The sequence below is a fragment of the Phyllobates terribilis genome, unplaced genomic scaffold, assembly GCF_046119375.1.
Source record: "Phyllobates terribilis strain yellow unplaced genomic scaffold, ASM4611937v1 Scaffold_9__5_contigs__length_417890890, whole genome shotgun sequence".
Taxonomy (NCBI): domain Eukaryota; kingdom Metazoa; phylum Chordata; class Amphibia; order Anura; family Dendrobatidae; genus Phyllobates; species Phyllobates terribilis.
The window spans coordinates 78,146,009-78,164,080 of NW_027362769.1; the positions used below are offsets into that span (position 1 = coordinate 78,146,009).

Consider the following 18,072-nt stretch of genomic DNA (forward strand, 5'->3'; position numbering starts at 1 on the left):
ACCAATCTCTTCTCAGTTTAAAAACAACATGTTTTCAAGTCATTTTATTACATTTTGCCTGCTTTAAGAGTAATGGTCAGAGCTGTGTTCATCTTGACATTTTTTAGAGCTTGTAGATGATATAAACTAAATGGCCTCTTTATTAGAGACAACCTGCTGTTAACGTGTTGGATCTATTTAGGACTTCAAAACAACAGCAATTCATATCAACCTCTGCGGACAGGATAACTTCCATCAGTTGCCACAAATTAGATGGAGGTACTGACATTCTTAGCACTTTCTGTTTTACCTTGTCTAAGAGATACTATATAGCAATGTTTCCCAAACTCCAGTCCTCACGGTCCTCCAAGAGATTGTTCATAATTTCCTTAATATTACACAGGTGATGAAATTATTATGAAATTGTCGCTGGTTCTCTGACCTGTGCAATACTAAAAAAAAAAATGGAAACATGACCTGTTTGAGGACCGTGAGTACTGGAGTTTGGGAAACAATGTTAAGATCTGGTGACTATTAATGACCAGGAAACAAGGAAAACTGACTGTCATGTTCCTGAAAATAATCTATGACTATTCGACCCTTGTGACATGTTGAATTGTCCTCCTGAAAGTAACTTTTTGACTTAGGACAAACAGCTTGATGGTATGAACTTGGTCAGCCACAATGATATGTCCTGCTGGCCAAACATCAATCCACAGATATCAGAGGAACCAAGTAAACAGCCCCCACTCCATTACTTCGCCTCCACCAATCTGAACTCTTGACACCCGACAGGAAGGTTTCATCAATTCATGCTGCTTCGGTCAAATTCTTACCTGACTATCAGCCTAATGCAACAGAATTTTGCCCTTTTTTTGCCAACTTAAGTCTTGCTTTGCTGTTTCCCTTAGACAATATTGTCACTCCAACTCATAATCTACTGTCATCTCTCAGGGGTAAGTTCGTTGGAGCACAGCCATTGTATTTGGACCTAGTCTGCTGTTCTATGCACTGTATGTTTATCAGCACAGTTTCGCATACCCAACTCTGACCCCATTCATCTATTAGTAGCTTATGTCCAAAGGATCTCCTTTTCATGGATGTTTTTTCTCAATCACACCATTTTTGGAATTCTCACAAGAAAACCCCACAAAGTTGACAGTTTTTGGAAGTTACCATCTAGCCTGAGATTTGGAGTTTCCAGGTCACAAGGAACCCTCTTAATTTGAGTAGGATTACTGAATTGGGAAATGTTCTAGTAATGTTAATAATGACCCTGTGTTGTTTTAGTTACATAGTTACATAGTTTATAAGGCCGAAAAAAGACAAGCGTCCATCCAGTTCAGCCTATTTCTTGTGCACTGCAGCTATTCCGCAGCGTTGATCCAGGGGAAAGCAAAAAAAAACAAAAAAAAAAAAAAAAAAACATGCGGTATAGGCCAATTGACATCATTGAGGAAAAAATTCACTTCCCGACACCAATCTGGATTAATTAACTATCACTAAGCATAAGATTAATTTTATTGTTCTCAAGAAAGGCGTCCAGGCCTCTCTTGAACTCATTAAGTGAGTTGGACATCACCACTTCCTCTCCCAGAGAGTTCCAGAGTCTCACGGCTCTGACCGTAAAGAATCCCCTTCTATGCTGGTGCAGGAACCTCCTTTCCTCCAGACGCATAGTGTGCCCCCTCGTCTTTGTCACCATCCTTGGTATAAACAGGTCATGGGAGAGATCTCTGTACTGCCCCCTGATGTATTTATACATGTTTATGAGGTCTCCCCTAAGCCTTCTCTTTTCCAACGTAAAGAGGCCTAATTTTGACAACCTCTCTGGGTATTCTAGTCCCTCCATTCCCTTTATTATCTTAGTCGCCCTCCTTTGTACCCCCTCTAGCTCCAATATGTCTTTCCTGAGCACCGGAGCCCAGAACTGTGCACAATATTCTAAGTGCGGCCTTACCAGCGCTTTATACAGAGGAAGAACAATGTTCTCATCATATGCCCCTATTCCTCTTCTGATGCATGCCATGACTCTATTTGCCTTCACAGCTGCTGCCTGACACTGGGCACTCCAATTTAATTTGCTATTAACCAAGACGCCCAGGTCCTTCTCCATGTCAGATTTCCCCAACGTTTTCCCATTTAATATGTATGGGTGACTGCTGTTTTTCTTTCCCATGTGCATGACCTTACATTTATCGGCATTGAACCCCATTTGCCATTTTTTGGCCCAACTCCCCAATTTATCTAAATCCTCCTGTAGCTGTGCCCTATCCTCATCTGTATTAACTACTTTACAAAGTTTAGTATCATCTGCAAATATTGCTATTTTACTATGCAACCCTTCCACTAGATCATTAATAAATATATTAAATAATATAGGGCCCAAGACAGACCCTTGAGGCACCCCGCTACTAACCCTGACACACCCTGAGCTTACTCCATTGATAACCACCCTCTGCTTTCTATCACTCAGCCAGCTATTTACCCACTTGCACACATTATCCCCCAGACCAAGCATTCTCATTTTATATACCAACCTTTTGTGTGGCACAGTATCAAACACTTTGGAGAAGTCAAGGTATACAACATCCACTGACTCTCCCCGGTCCAGCTGTGAGCTCACTTCCTCGTAGAAGGCGATCAGGTTTGTTTGGCAGGAGCGATCTCTCATGAATCCATGTTGATATGGAGTTAGACAGTTATTATCATTAAGATATTCTACAATAGCATCTCTAAGAAATCCTTCAAACAATTTACCCACAACAGACGTTAAGCTGACTGGTCTATAGTTCCCAGGGTCACTTTTAGACCCCTTTTTGAATATTGGTACCACATTTGCTTGGCGCCAGTCTAGTGGGGCAGTCCCTGTCCATAAAGAGTGCTTGAATATAAGATACAGCGGTCTGTCTATCACATTACTTAATTCTTTTAGTACCCGGGGGTGTATGCCATCTGGGCCTGGTGACTTGTCTATTTTGATATTATTTAGGCGTTTCTGAACTTCCTCCTGGGTTAGGTGGGTGATATTTAGTGGAGGGTTTACTTTATCACTTTGCATTTCCTCCGATAAATTGTTTTCTTTTGTGAAAACAGTGGAGAAGAAGCTATTGAGTAGGTTTGCTTTACCCTCATCGCCCTCTATGATTTTACCCAGGTTATTTTTCAATGGGCCAACGCCATCAGTTTTAATCCTTTTACTGTTTATATAGTTAAAGAACAGTTTGGGATTCGTTTTACTTTCCTTGGCAATTAGTCTCTCTGTCTCCTCTTTTGCTATTCTTATTTGTTTCTTACAGATTTTGTTTTTTTCCCTATAAGTTATTAGCGCTTCCTCGCTGCCTTCTTGTTTAAGTTTACCGAAAGCCCTTTTTTTGTTTTTCATTGCCCTCTTGACTTCCTTATTTAGCCACATTGGCTTCCTCCTATTCCTAGCCCTTTTATTCCCATAAGGTATGTACCTTCTACAGTGACTATGTAGGACTGTTTTGAAAATTTCCCATTTTCTATCCGTGCTCCTATTACTGAAGATACTATCCCAGTCTATAAGGTGAAGGGCATCTCTTAGCTGATCAAACTTTGCCCTCCTGAAGTTCAGTGTTTTTGTGACTCCCTTGCTGGGCACCCTACTGAAGCACATGTGGAATTGTATAATGTTGTGGTCACTATTTCCCAGGTGCCCCCCGACCTGCACCTCAGTTATTCTGTCTGGCCTGTTAGTTAATATTAAGTCTAAAAGGGCCGCCCCTCTAGTTGGTTCCTGCACAAGTTGTGACAAATAATTGTCTTTGATAATTGACAGAAACCTGTTTCCTTTCTGAGATCTACAGCTTTCGGTTTCCCAGTCTATATCGGGGTAGTTGAAGTCCCCCATAATAATCACCTCGTTATTTTTTGCTACTTCGTCTATTTGTCTCATTAATAGACTTTCCGTGGCTTCTGCTATATTTGGTGGTTTATAACAGACTCCTATGATAATTTTATTATTGTTTTTTGCCCCATGTATCTCCACCCATAAGGACTCGACCTCCTCATTTACCTCCCATACATCCTCCCGTATTGTAGGCTTTAGACACGTCTTTACATATAGACAGACTCCACCCCCTTTCCGATTTCTTCGATCCCTTCTAAACAGACTGTAACCCTGTAAGTTAACTGCCCAGTCATAGCTTTCATCCAACCATGTCTCGGTTATTCCCACTATGTCATAGTTACCTGTAGATATTTCTGCTTCCAGTTCATCCATCTTGTTTGTCAGGCTCCTGGCATTTGCTAGCACGCAGTTTACACGATTTTGTTTTGTTCCAATCTTCTCCCTGTGGATTGTATTAGAAATTTTCTTACCTCCCTTCCAAGTATCTTGTCTTGGACCTTCTTTGTCGCACTTCATATCTTTCATTAGTATGTCCTCTGGTTGCATGTTCGTGTCCGGCGTTTTTCTTCCCATCCCCTCTTCTTCTAGTTTAACGCCCTCCTGATGAGTGTTGCGAGTCTCCTGGTGAATGTGTGTTTCCCGGGTTTGTTGAGGTGTAGTCCGTCTCTGGCAAGGAGTCCGTCATAGAGGTAATTCACACCGTGGTCCAGTAATCCAAATCCTTGTTGTCTGCACCATCGTCTCAGCCAGCTGTTCACATCAAGGATCCTGTTCCATCTCCTGACGCCATGCCCGTCTACTGGAAGGATAGAAGAAAAAACTACCTGCGCATCCAGTTCTTTTACTTTCTTCCCCAATGCTTCAAAGTCCTTGCAGATTGTCGGTAGGTCCTTCTTTGCCGTGTCATTGGTGCCAACATGTATCAGAAGAAATGGGTGGACATCCTTGGAACTGATGAGCTTTGGTATCCTATCGGTAACATCCTTGATCTTCGCCCCTGGGAGGCAGCATACTTCTCTTGCGGTTATGTCCGGTCTGCAGATAGCTGCTTCTGTTCCTCTCAGTAGTGAGTCTCCCACCACCACCACTCTTCTTCCCTTCTTGGCTGTCCTTTTTCTTGTCGCTTCTGGGTGTTTCTGGGTACTCTTTTCTTTTTTGCTTGCTGGTAGTTCCTCATCCTTAGGTGTGCCATCTTCGTCCTCCACAAGTCCTTAGAATCTGTTTCTCAGTTGTGTGGTTGGTGGTGTCTCCATGGTCTTCTTGCTTCTTTTGGTCACTTGCCTCCACTTGTCTGCCTCTGGAGGTTCTCTGACGCTTCCTTCACTTTCCGTGACCAGTAGTGACGCTTCTGTTCTGTCCAGGAAGTCTTCATTTTCCTTGATGAGTTTTAATGTCGCAATTCTTTCTTCCAGTCCCCGCACCTTTTCTTCTAAAAGAGCCAGTAGTCTACACTTCTGGCAGGTGAAGTTGGTTTCAGCTTCTGGTCGATCTGTGAACATGTAGCACATGTTGCAGCTCACCATGTAGGTTGTCACATCTGCCATGCTGCTCCTTGTCCCTGCTGACTTGATGTCTGTCTTCTTTCTTGTGATACCCTAGGATACATTGTGGACTGTAATTCAAAATTGAAAAGGTTTTTCTAGTTTCAGAAAACATTGGAGGTCACGTCGACTGTGCTGCAGTCAATCAGTGAGCTCACTGGTCTGCTAAAGTAGACTGCATGAGCTGCTCAGCTGCTGCACTGTCGACATGACATCAGCCCTGTAGACAATAACAGACACTAGGTGCAGCAGTGGAGACTCAGCATTGGACCTGGGGAGGGTGAGTATAACAAGTGTGCCTGGTGACAGGGGTTTTCTGAAACCCCTTTAATACAGAGAAAGCTACTTAAAGGGGTGTTCTTAAATTATTTAATTAGACAGCATGAAAATAAGCAACTTTGCAATTGCTTTTTCTATCTGCTGCCATTCTTATGCAGTGCTAGATTTGATCTTTTATAGTGTACAGTTCATTTCCATTGAGCCCGGCCTCTAGTGCCTGGCTAAGTATGCACAGTAGTTAGATTCCAGTTCTCTCCAGACCATTGATTTCTATACAACAGGTATCTGCTCACCTCCTTCCTTTCATCTTCTGAAGAGATGCAGTTATAAATCACCAGCCCCTAGCTCTCAGAGCTGGTCTGCTAATCACAGCTCTCTATTCTCGATGTCCCAATCTTTGTGCTTGTTTGAATGCACTATTATCTCTATATGTAAAGACAGGTATAACAGTGTAGACTGTTATAGTAGAACTCATGCTAGGCTTTAAAGTTCTACCAACTCTATAGTTCTATTCACCAGAGCTGCCACTCAAGGAGGAGAGCCCGTCCTGCTAGAAACCAGGAAGCAAAGAAACTATAAGGAGATTACATTGCACCGAACTTCTCAAGAGACAACTTGAGAATATTCCTTTAAAAAGATGGGTTGTAATGAAAGTTCTGAACATAACTATAATTCCAGTCCTATACACCTGCTTATTTCCACCGTACTGTTTTTACTGTATTTAAGGTGTAATGTGACATATTGTAAAGGAAGCATTAATTATTGAAATCCAATGCTATTGAAAATTAATGCCAGATAACAATTGCCATATTATTAATTTATAGTGATGCATTGCATTCATTAAATGGCTACCATTACAATGTGGAGACATAGACAAATTTGCAACCAGAATGTACCATGCTTCAGACTCCACATTGCCTCTAAGCACCTGGAAATACTGTTTATTTAGAGCCTGTTAAAATTGATATAGCTCTCCGCTACTAGAGGATAACACTATATAGTTAAGTACTGTGGGCTGACTTCTAGTTAAATGTGAACTCATTTCTTGGCACAGACATCCACAAGTTGACAAGCATTTCCAGTCGTTCTCAAAGAGAAATATACTAGTAACATTATAAGGTGATCCTGTCCATAAATCCATCAAAAGATTACAGGACAGTATAAACTCACACTACACTATAAAAAAGCTATCCTGGTCTTAACAGCTCAGTCAGTCTATCTGTTGTATAATTCTGCACGTAAAGGAAAATTGTCTTGTGTACTGTAGCAGAAGCAGTCTTTGGTAAAATAATATAAAACAGTGGTATAACAGATCCTAATCCATTGTTGTATCTTCTCTTTCAGGGTGTGTGTGCACAGACATTTTATGGCCACCTCCACTCGTGCAATTATGCCACGTTTAACATGAAGGTAAGGATTCATACCTAAAAGTTTATGGTAAGTTACTAACCTGCCTTTTTTATCCATAAAGTCTGAGGAAGATATAATGTATTGTTTGCCCTCTCTGTTGCTGAGAGGAAGCTTGCTGGAGCAGAAATCTCCATCCATTGCCATCACTGTAATGTAGACAGCCCATAATAAAGGGCAAGAAACATACTGTATATGTCTATTTTTTACTGATAGATTTTAAGAAGTTTTTTTTTTCTTATAAATTCTTTATTTAACAAATACAGGCAATTCCGGCATGGATCACCATATCCCGCCATATCTCATTAACGGAGATATGAAGATTACGCAGAATATTCAAAAATGTATCAGTGCAATAAGAATATAATTGACATACAGTACAGACCAAAAGTTTGGACACACCTTCTCATTTTAAGATTTTTCTGTATTTTCATGACTATGAAAATTGTACATTCACACTGAAGGTATCAAAACTATGAATTAACACATGTAGAATTATATACTTAACAAAAAAGTGTGAAACAACTGAAAATATGTCTTATATTCTAGGTTCTTCAAAGTAGCCACCTTTTGCTTTGATGACTGCTTTGCACACTCTTGGCATTCTCTTGATGAGCTTCAAAAGGTAGTCACCGGAAATGGTCTTCCAACAATCTTGAAGGAGTTCCCAGAGATGCTTAGCACTTGTTGGCCCTTTTGCCTTCACTCTGCGGTCCAGCTCACCCCAAACCATCTTGATGGGGTTCAGGTCTGGTGACTGTGGAGGCCAGGTCATCTGGCGTAGCACCCCATCACTCTGCTCCTTGGTCAAATAGCCCTTACACAGCCTGGAGGTGTGTTTGGGGTCATTGTCCTGTTGAAAAATAAATGATGGTCCAACTAAACGCAAACCGGATGGAATAGCATGCCGCTGCAAGATGCTGTGGTAGCCATGCTGGTTCAGTATGCCTTCAATTTTGAATAAATCCCCAACAGTGTCACCAGCAAAGCACCCCCACACCATCACACCTCCTCCTCCATGCTTCACGGTGGGAACCAGGCATGTAGAGTCCATCCGTTCACCTTTTTTGCGTCGCACAAAGACACAGTGGTTGGAACCAAAGATCTCAAATTTGGACTCATCAGACCAAAGCACAGATTTCCACTGGTCTAATGTCCATTCCTTGTGTTCTTTAGCCCAAACAAGTCTCTTCTGCTTGTTGCCTGTCCTTAGCAGTGCTTTACTAGCAGCTATTTTACCATGAAGGCCTGCTGCACAAAGTCTCCTCTTAACAGTTGTTGAAGAGATGTGTCTGCTGCTAGAACTCTGTGTGGCATTGACTTGGTCTGTAATCTGAGCTGCTGTTAACCTGCGAATTCGGTGGCTGGTGACTCGGATAAACTTATCCTCAGAAGCAGAGGTGACTCTTGGTCTTCCTTTCCTGGGGCGGTCCTCATGTGAGCCAGTTTCTTTGTAGCGCTTGATGGTTTTTGCAACTGCACTTGGGGACACTTTCAAAGTTTGCCCAATTTTTCGGACTGACTGACCTTCATTTCTTAAAGTATTAATGGCCACTCGTTTTTCTTTACTTAGCTGCTTATTTCTTGCCATAATACAAATTCTAACAGTCTATTCAGCAGGACTATCAGCTGTGTATCCACCAGACTTCTGCACAACACAACTGATGGTCCCAACCCCATTTATAAGGCAAGAAATCCCACTTATTAAACCTGACAGGGCACACCTGTGAAGCGAAAACCATTTCCGGTGACTACCTCTTGAAGCTCAGAATGCCAAGAGTGTGCAAAGCAGTCATCAAAGCAAAAGGTGGCTACTTTGAAGAACCTAGAATATAAGACATATTTTCAGTTGTTTCACACTTTTTTGTTAAGTACATAATTCCACATGTGTTAATTCATAGTTTTGATGCCTTCAGTGTGAATGTACAATTTTCATAGTCATGAAAATACAGAAAAATCTTAAAATGAGAAGGTGTGTCCAAACATTTGGTCTGTACTGTATAAAGAAATGAAACTATCTAGTGTGGTAGATCAGCTCTCTCAGCTGCACATGGAGGCAGATTTAGGAACACTGTCTCTTTAAATATTTTATTGGTTTATTAAATAATGACGTAAACCAACATAAAGTTCATACAATCAAACACGGCTCTTCTGGCATAGCAGTAAAACCAAAGCGTACAGCATAGTCCATACTTCCGCGGGAATCTGGCCTCTCAGGGTTTAGCAAAACACATGGTTCAGGTTATACAAACATAAGCTCCTCTCTGGAGCTAGCGTCTCCAGATACACTGAACAACACATGATTCAATAGGGTGGCTTTTTATATCCCAGACCACACCCCAGGGTGGAGATATGGTGAACAGCCTCCCATCCGCTCTACAGCTGTTCACATAAAACCTAGCCCATTAAAAATAGCTGATTAACCCCTCTCAGCACTTAGTGTTCCGGAGCAATCTTCTTGGTTTCAAATTATTGAAGCTAATAGCCTCAGTGAAACATATCTCCACTCCAATACTTTGCCAGTGACTTTGTCACATTAGTTAGTTAATTACCATGACTATTAGGAAGAAAGCCTAAATTGGACCAACCCCAGTTTTATAGGACAAGGAAAGAGAGACTAGAAACCAAAATAGAATATCCCCCATGGAGAGGGACCCAATTTGAAACAAGAGTAAGATATAGATATAGTAAAAGGAGCAGAGAAGAGAGAAAGCAGGTGTGGAAGGTGGAAAAAAAAGATGGAGGTAAAAGACGTACTAAGAGGGGAAAAAGGAAAATTGGGTATTACACTTAATTGTGGGTTGATGAAGAAGTGTATTTTAACTGTTACATGGTGTAAAAATATGGAGTAGGGGAGAGTTGGGGTAACTGTACCCAAAATTGTAAAATAATTGAGTTATGAAGTTTGATGGACCCTTGAACAACATTTTCATTAGCCTCAGATAAAAACATTTAAGTGCATATCTACTGTAGAATGGGAATCTGTACATTGTTCTTTACAGTATGTTACTGCTGACACCTGAAGATATGAAAAGTAAGATGTTAATAAAGGCTGACATGGTATCTGTGAAGGATCAGATTACTGTAATCAGCTGTAATCTGAAAAGTTAGATATGTAGACCATAGAGACCATTGTCTGTACAATTTGCAGGCTTGAAAGTCTCCCTAAATTTTTATGTGCTCATTGTTCTAGAATTGTGCGTTCGAATTACTGTAGAGCTGATCTAGTGCTAGCACTTGTTACAGTAGATCTGTAAAACCATTCTACAATGTTATTTTGCAGTTTTTTTTTAATAATAGCATTTTACTCGTGAAAATTATTGTTCTATATACTTAGTTTTTCCTGTAAAGAATGTTCACCACACAACCTGTATTTTGCTAACTGGGGCGTTCAGGGTAAAGTAGTACTTCACAATGCTGTGGAACCTGAGCTAACCATAGGCTTCATGTCACCCTTACTGTAGCAGAATTACAGTGAATTTTCTTAATGTGATATGCGGTTCCTGGAGAAGAGTCTGTGTCTGCAGCAGATCACTTCGACAAAACTATTATTTTTAAACAAGGGCATGTCTGTTCTTCTCAGACCATGTGTTTTAGAAACAATGAGACTGTAAAGGAGAATAGAAATGATGACTGCATCTATTATTCTGGGCGATGAGGAAGGGGCTTGTGAATATATAATTACTGCCATGTGAATTAATTCTACACAGCATGCGGCCAAGCTGGCTGAACCTTTAATATAAATATGTTCATTTTCAAATCAACACAGCAGGTTCCTCTTTGGTTGTGAAGATGGCTCTACTGCATATTTCAATAATGTAAAGCTGTTGAGATCCCATGCTGAATATATCATGGCCATATTTCATAAATCTCTGTTCTGTTCAATGGAAACAGATATGCAAACAATCTGTCCTTCATCAAAGGTCTATGAATTGATCAAAACCAGTGAATGGCAAATTAAAGGGGAATTTAAGCTTCTCAAATGTTCCATTTATATCCATGGGATAATAAACTGGATGGAAAAATATACAGCTAGGAATGTGCAAAGGTATGGTCACGTACACACTTCTTAGCACATGTCGTGGGGTGCGATTGCAAGGGTTAATATATCTCTTTTCACTCAATCTTGCACTCTACCTCCATTATAGGCTGCAAAGTGAGTATAAATCACACAGTGCACACACCCGAGATACACAACATGCTGCCACCACTCATCAAGCTGTGTGATGATTCCCCAAAATATGCTCTGCTGTCAAAAAGCCACACACTCTCCGAAAGGCTGTGGAATCTTTAGCGCATACAAGGACCAAACATATTAAAGTTTTAAACTTTAATATAAGAAGTACAGTGTTTACAAGAGAATGAATGAAAAACAAGACGACACACAAATGTGAAAACAGTTCTAAAATAAAAACGCTAAACAATAAAAAAATACCTAAACGTTTCTGTCTATAGTTGCTCTTCTGTTTCCTTGAGGTTATGGAAGGTTTATGGATCACATTCAGCTTGGTTGACCCCCAATATGTGAACATCTTTCCATTGTTTAACCATTATTTTTATATGGCTAGTCCTGGGCTCAGGTTTTCAGGATTGCTTATATTTTAATAGGGAAATAACAGATCTGTAACTGGGGTCTAATAAGGAGGCTAGTACATTGAATATTAAATACCTTGTTTTTTCCATCTCCCCTTCCTATAGTAAATGGGGGATGTCCAGCTTACCTATATAAAACCATCTGCCCATCCTTTGAAGCTTGGGCTCACCAGGCAGAGATGTCAAGAATGGCATTCTCCGTAATCCCATTAATATCCCTCTTGGTCCTGAGTTTCTGCAAAAAGAGTTGAGACATTTTATGGCCCTTTGTGCAGAGTTAATCATATGAATGTCAGACTTATCATAGTATATTCATTTGGTGGACCAAGTACTCTGCGTGATATTTTTAACACAGCTGCCCCAATACAAAATGAATGAGCAACCACGCTAACCAGACTGCCTAGACATGCTATGATATGGTTTTCTTGATGTTTGCTATATTTGTACTTAGTCCCTATTTCAGCTGATCAATGGATACTTCTGTATTTCAGTTTAGGCAAAAACACTCTGGAATAGAGATGATCAAATATTTTGAAATTCAAATTTGCCAAGTTTGACAAATTTTTTTTAAATAATGGATTCACAGCAAATCTTAATACTGCAAAGCCTCCAATTGCCCAGAAAAGATTGCCTCCTTAGACCATATCCAGCCTCTTTCATCCTCTTTAACATGAACTCAGTGTTAGAAATGTCAAATTGACATCACCATAGAATCAATAGTAATCCGGTAGGAATCAAGAGTCCATTTATTAACACTGCACACTGACAGACTTTTCATGTTTTTTAAAATTAACATACGGTTAAAAATTGATTCTTCTTAGTCATTTGTGTTCAGGAAGGCAGTTTACTCTGTGCAGAACTCTTAGTTAAACTGACAGTGTCACTGTTAGAGGTAACATCATTCTGCTGTGCCTGATAAAAATTATGTGCCATATATTCTATAATACCCTCTACTATTTCCCCACTTGTTGAAGCTAATTGTGACCTGCTTTTGGTAGTTGTTATGATAGTGTAGCAACTCACTCAGGAAAAATAGGTAACACTAATAACTGCAACTGACCCTGCCAATTCCTGTGCAAACTAGAGATCCTGACCTCGCAGTCCCTAGGGGTTCCTGCATGAGCTGAGATAGGGCTAACCACAGACAAGATGATGGCAACTTGGACCTATGCTGCCATTGAGCACTTCACGTTCCTCCTGTGGTAGATCGACTCACTTGATTGCACATAGAGGTACACAGGAACACTGTCTCTTTAAATTCTTCCCAGATTTATTAGGCAGCATAAATTGTGGGGAAGTAAAACAAACATGGCCCTTTGGGCAAAAACAAGAAAACAAAACAAAGTGGTGATACCAAACACAATCCTTGTGGTAACGGGATCCACCCACTCAGAGTCCAGCAAACACAGGATTCAGATTAGCACAGAACACATGTCTCCTCTCTGGAGTATGCCTCTCCAGACACTAAACACTGAATGACTCAGCAGGCCGAGCATTTAAACCCCAGACCACACCCTGGTATGGAGATATGGTGAATGACCTCCTGCCCTTCTCAATGGTCATTCACAAAAAACACTCTCTTTTAAAATGGAGGTTTAACCCTTTCAGCAAATAACATGCTGGAGCAAACTTCATGGTTTAATTTCACAGAAGCTAATAGCCTCCGTGAAACATATCTTCCCTCTATCACTTTACCAGTGACTATGTCACACTCCTAAAGAACCAGAAAGCAGAGCAGACTGCAAATTACCTACAGAAGGGAAAGTGTGCTGAAACAGAAAGAGATCCAAGAGTGAGCAAAGCAAACAAACGACAAAATACCAAATAAAGCTTAAGTACGTTCTGTTAGAGCATATGCCTCCTACTTCATAAAAAGAGACGGAAGATAGGTGCAGGGTAAAGAACATAAACAGCAGAGAGATAAACCCTAGCTGGCCTTTCACTGACTGGCTTCAACTACAGCAGTATGGCTGGACATCCATATGAGACTATCACCAGCAGGAAATACCAGCAGGGGGAAAGTATATAAATCCGAAAGGTGATAGGGCGGACAAATGAGTAAATGAAAGCACCTTTGCTGTTACCCCAAAAAGACTGAAGCAAGGATAACAGAAACTAAACACCTGGAGAAAAGGTGTATCTGCTGTGGCTCGGCAGACAGATAAGCCGACCACAAAGCACAGGCTCAAGGGTTCGAAACCCAGATGCATGACCGTAGTTCCTCATCCCAGACGGCTGGTTCTAATTGTGGGGGTGGTGCTTCTGCTCCTGCTGCTAGCGGCTCCCACATTCTTAGCTGTGGTACATTTTTTTTCTTTTTCTTTTTACACTACCCCATTCTTTGCCATTGCCGCTTTTTTTTTACCAGGCATTTTTTACAACACAATATTTATCTTTTCACAATCTTTTCAAACTCCAAGTATTAATCCCTAGCCAAAAATGATGTAACAAGAAATTCTAGGTAGGTAGGTACATGTGCAGAAAGCAAGCCACAGTATAAGTGTAGTGTGTACGGTTGTCAAATTGGACTCAAAAACATACAAGCAGGTAAATACCTGCATTTAAAAATTCAGTGTAGCAGAATTCAATCGCCTTCCCAAAAATGCTATAATATAATTGGTAGATACACATCTAAAAAGTCTACACCTGTGGCAGGGTGCTGTATTGTTTTGGCATATATGGATGTAATACTTCACTAGTAAAACAAATGTGCAAAAAAATAATTATCAATTGCATTTCTGTATTATTCGAAGACTACTACACTCATCTTCACTGCTGCAGTTGTACAACACTTTACTGTCTTCCTATCTCTATTGCTGAGCCGTGACCCCTGATGTTGTTTCACTATCCAAAATCACCCTGAAATGTCTGCTGCATTCCTTGAGTTAGCTTTTATACTGGCTATGATAGGCCCTCCTGATTGGCTGCGCTATACTACATAATGTAATGTAATTCGTGGATTTTTACCTCAAGCCTCTCGTTGAGACCCTTCCATCATATCTAAAAGACACAACGGACGTCCTCACTCGCTTTGACGGCGTCTTTGTGGACTCCAACACTTTGTTGGTCACGGCAGATGTAGAGACTCTTTATACGTGCATTACCCATTCTGATGGGTTGGAGGCGGTCCGCCTTTTCCTTGGGGCCTCCAACCTGGACGGTCCTCTTTGCGGTTTTATTCTAGAGCTGCTGCGGTTTATCTTGACTCATAATTTTTTTATTTTCAGGGATCAATTCTACCTTCAGCATCGCGGCACAGCCATGGGCGCGGCCTGCGCGCCTTCATATGCCAATCTCTTCCTGAGCGCCTGGGAGAGATCCCTCTTTGGCGATGAGGGCGCGTGTGCCGCTACCCATGTCCTGTGCTGGTATAGATCTATAGATGACATCTTGTTTTTGTGGAGTGGTACACCGCAGCAGCTCGGGAGGTTCATGGGAGAAATCAATAATAACAATCTGAATATCCGCTTAACATATAAAGCAGACGCGGCCAAGATTGACTTCCTTGACATCAGCCTGGAGGTTGATTGTGATTTCTCCATTAGGACTGATGTATTTAGGAAGTCAACAGCTGTGAACTCATTGATCCATGCCTCCTCTGCACATAATCCCGCAACTATTAGGGCCGTCCCGGTTGGACAGTTCCTGAGGGTTAGGCGGATCTGCTCCTCCCCTGAGGATTTTGAGGACCAGGCTAGGTCTCTGAGGTCTAGGTTTCTCCAACGTGGCTACAGCAAACGCTCGATCAAAAGGGGATACAATAGAGCTAAGGCAACATCCCGTTCACAGCTGTTATATGGCCACAGAAAAATTAAATCAGCTGAAAATCAGACACGCTTCATTACCACATACAACACCAAGTGGAATTATATGCGGACAATTCTTAAGAGACATTGGCCTATTCTCCTTACAGAACCCTCTCTTGCGGGATCCATTGGAGATTTCCCGTCTATGACGTCCAGGAGAGCCAAAAATCTCAGTGATCTAACCGTTAAGAGCCACTATGTCCCCACCAACAAGACCTTCCTCTCCTCATTCCATCCATCGTTGGGGTGTTTCCCTTGTGGTCACTGCCTGGCTTGCACCAATGTTCTGCGTACCCAAACCTTTGACTCTGTGGCGGGAGATAAACAGTATTTGATTAAACATCGTATCTCCTGCAGTTCCACTAATGTCATCTACTATGCCACTTGTGATTGTTCACTTATCTATATTGGACTTACATCCAGGGAACTCAGAGTCAGGGTTCGGGAGCACGTTAGAGACATTGCTGCATCCAGGTCAGTGACTGATCCCTCTGAGCTGAAAACTCTTCCCAGGCATTTTCGTCATTTTCATGACTGTAACCCTTCATCACTTTCCATCCGGGGTATTGACGTGGTCCATCTCGGGGCAAGGGGTGGTAATGTGAAACGTATTTTGGCCCAGCGTGAAACGAAGTGGATAGTAACATTGGACACGTTGTCCCCAAAGGGACTAAACGAGACCCTCAGTTTTGCCTCATTTTTATGATCAGCCACGTGCGTCTTCTTCTCTAATTAAATTGTATTATTGTCCCAACTCGTGACTTCTTGGTGTTGTGCTTGCAGCTTTTTTACCCCCATTTTGTATTATTTGTGTGGTTTTATTTGTGTCACTAATTATTGTCCCTTGTTATTTGATTCCTTTTTCATGGTCCTTATTTGCCCAGGTTCGTCATTCCATTTCAAAGATATGCAGCCATCTACTCATCATACTTCACAGTTCATTCATTCTATGCATATACCGTGTTATGTCATGTTTATTATTATTTTTGTGCCTGATATAGTCTGTATACATACATAACCTATATCCATTGTGATATGATATGTTTGTTGATCTATAATGTTGTCAGTATTGACTGTATATATTTCTATACCTGGCATCTTGTGCGCGTGCGCCCGGCACGGCCACGTCCCTAGCTGCGGCGCCCGACGTCTCCCCTCTGAGACCGCGCAGCTTGCGGCTCCTGGAAGTGACCGCCATGCGGCTGCTGCTTGACCTGTCTGACCCCGGGCGCACGCGCCGCATACCTGATGTCATTGATGGTTCGTCGGTCACGTGGTGCACCACTTGACCGCCCACCTGGTGTATTTTAAGGTCCTTCTGCCACACTAGTTTACCTTCCCTTGATAAAGCCGTCCATACTACACGCGAAACGCGCATTTGGAAGCAGTTTACATTCTATTTCTGGCGCTGTTCCCACCCAGGGTAAGCTCTGTGTACTTTTCATCAATTTTATGTTGCTTTAATCACTGCTGTTACCAACATGAGCCACAAGTGACTACACTGCAATTTATTATGGCCAATATGTATTTAGCCATGCTATTTGCCTGAACTATTTATGTTACTTGTGCCTGCTGTTCTTTGTTGCTTTTGAACAGCATTTACATCATGTGATTTTTTGAAGCTTCCCCTGGTGTGGCCAGCGCCATGCTGCTATTTTCCTAACCCTCCGATTCACATCTCTTTTTACATGTATTGTCTTGTCTAAATTAATTGTCAATAAAGTTTACATTTTTTATATATAATTTCTGAAAAAACTCTTCTTTTTTTCTGGTGTTCTATAAGTTTTTGGAGTTTTGTATCTATAGCTGCACACAATCAGTGGCACTGATTGTGTGTTTCTGGGCAATATGCATTTGGGATTTTTTGTTGCAATAATGTAATAGCTGCAAGACATTATGGGGAAGCCCTGGCAGTTTTGCCTGAGGTCATGTAAATCTGTGGCTGTCACGCAAACCGAATCACAAATTGTTAGAATTTTCGGAAACCTGCAAATTTCATAAAATGACATGAATTTGATTTACATCAAATTGATTTGCTCATCTCTGCTCTGGACTCCAGACTTGTATATCACAGAGAACATTGCCTAGGCTAGATACAAATGTTTCCAATTCTAAGCTAGGAACAAAAATTATGTAATCATGGTTTTTACTTCATTTACTGGATGTTTTATGTTTTCTTTTTTTTTTTTTTTTTTGCTAAGTCTAGTAATTTAAAGGTTCTTTCATTCTTTATAAACAAGGAAGATAAATTAATTTTAAAAAATATTTATTATTATTTCAGGGAACCATGTTGATTTTATAATGAGAAATATAAAAAGGCCATAAAAAAAATAGTCGACAAAAAGTTTCAACAAAAAAATCAATGCTATACTCAAAGGAAGTTCCACAGCAAAATAAAAGTGTTAATGTAAATGAAATTGGAATGGTTTATATACAGTTACATTTCACACCAGACAAGTGGAACCTTAAAGCTGTTTTTTGTGTCTTCTAGTTAGTTTCTTGAGCGCTTGGTGCATCGTTTTTGACCGCCAGCATTATTTTCAAGCTTTTTTCCTTTGATTTGAGGTCATTTTTTTATTGCTGTTTTTCGTTC

General features: G+C 40.9%; 1 protein-coding gene across 1 annotated transcript in view; it reads left to right on the forward strand.

The window, feature by feature from the left end:
• Positions 1 to 18,072, forward strand: part of SPAG16 (sperm associated antigen 16) — a 1,363,505-nt gene that overhangs the window by 912,447 nt on the left and 432,986 nt on the right. The window contains exon 14 of the mRNA XM_073646626.1: positions 7,018 to 7,083. Within this exon, the coding sequence (XP_073502727.1) occupies positions 7,018 to 7,083 (66 nt within the window). The remainder of the gene's footprint in view (positions 1 to 7,017; positions 7,084 to 18,072) is intronic.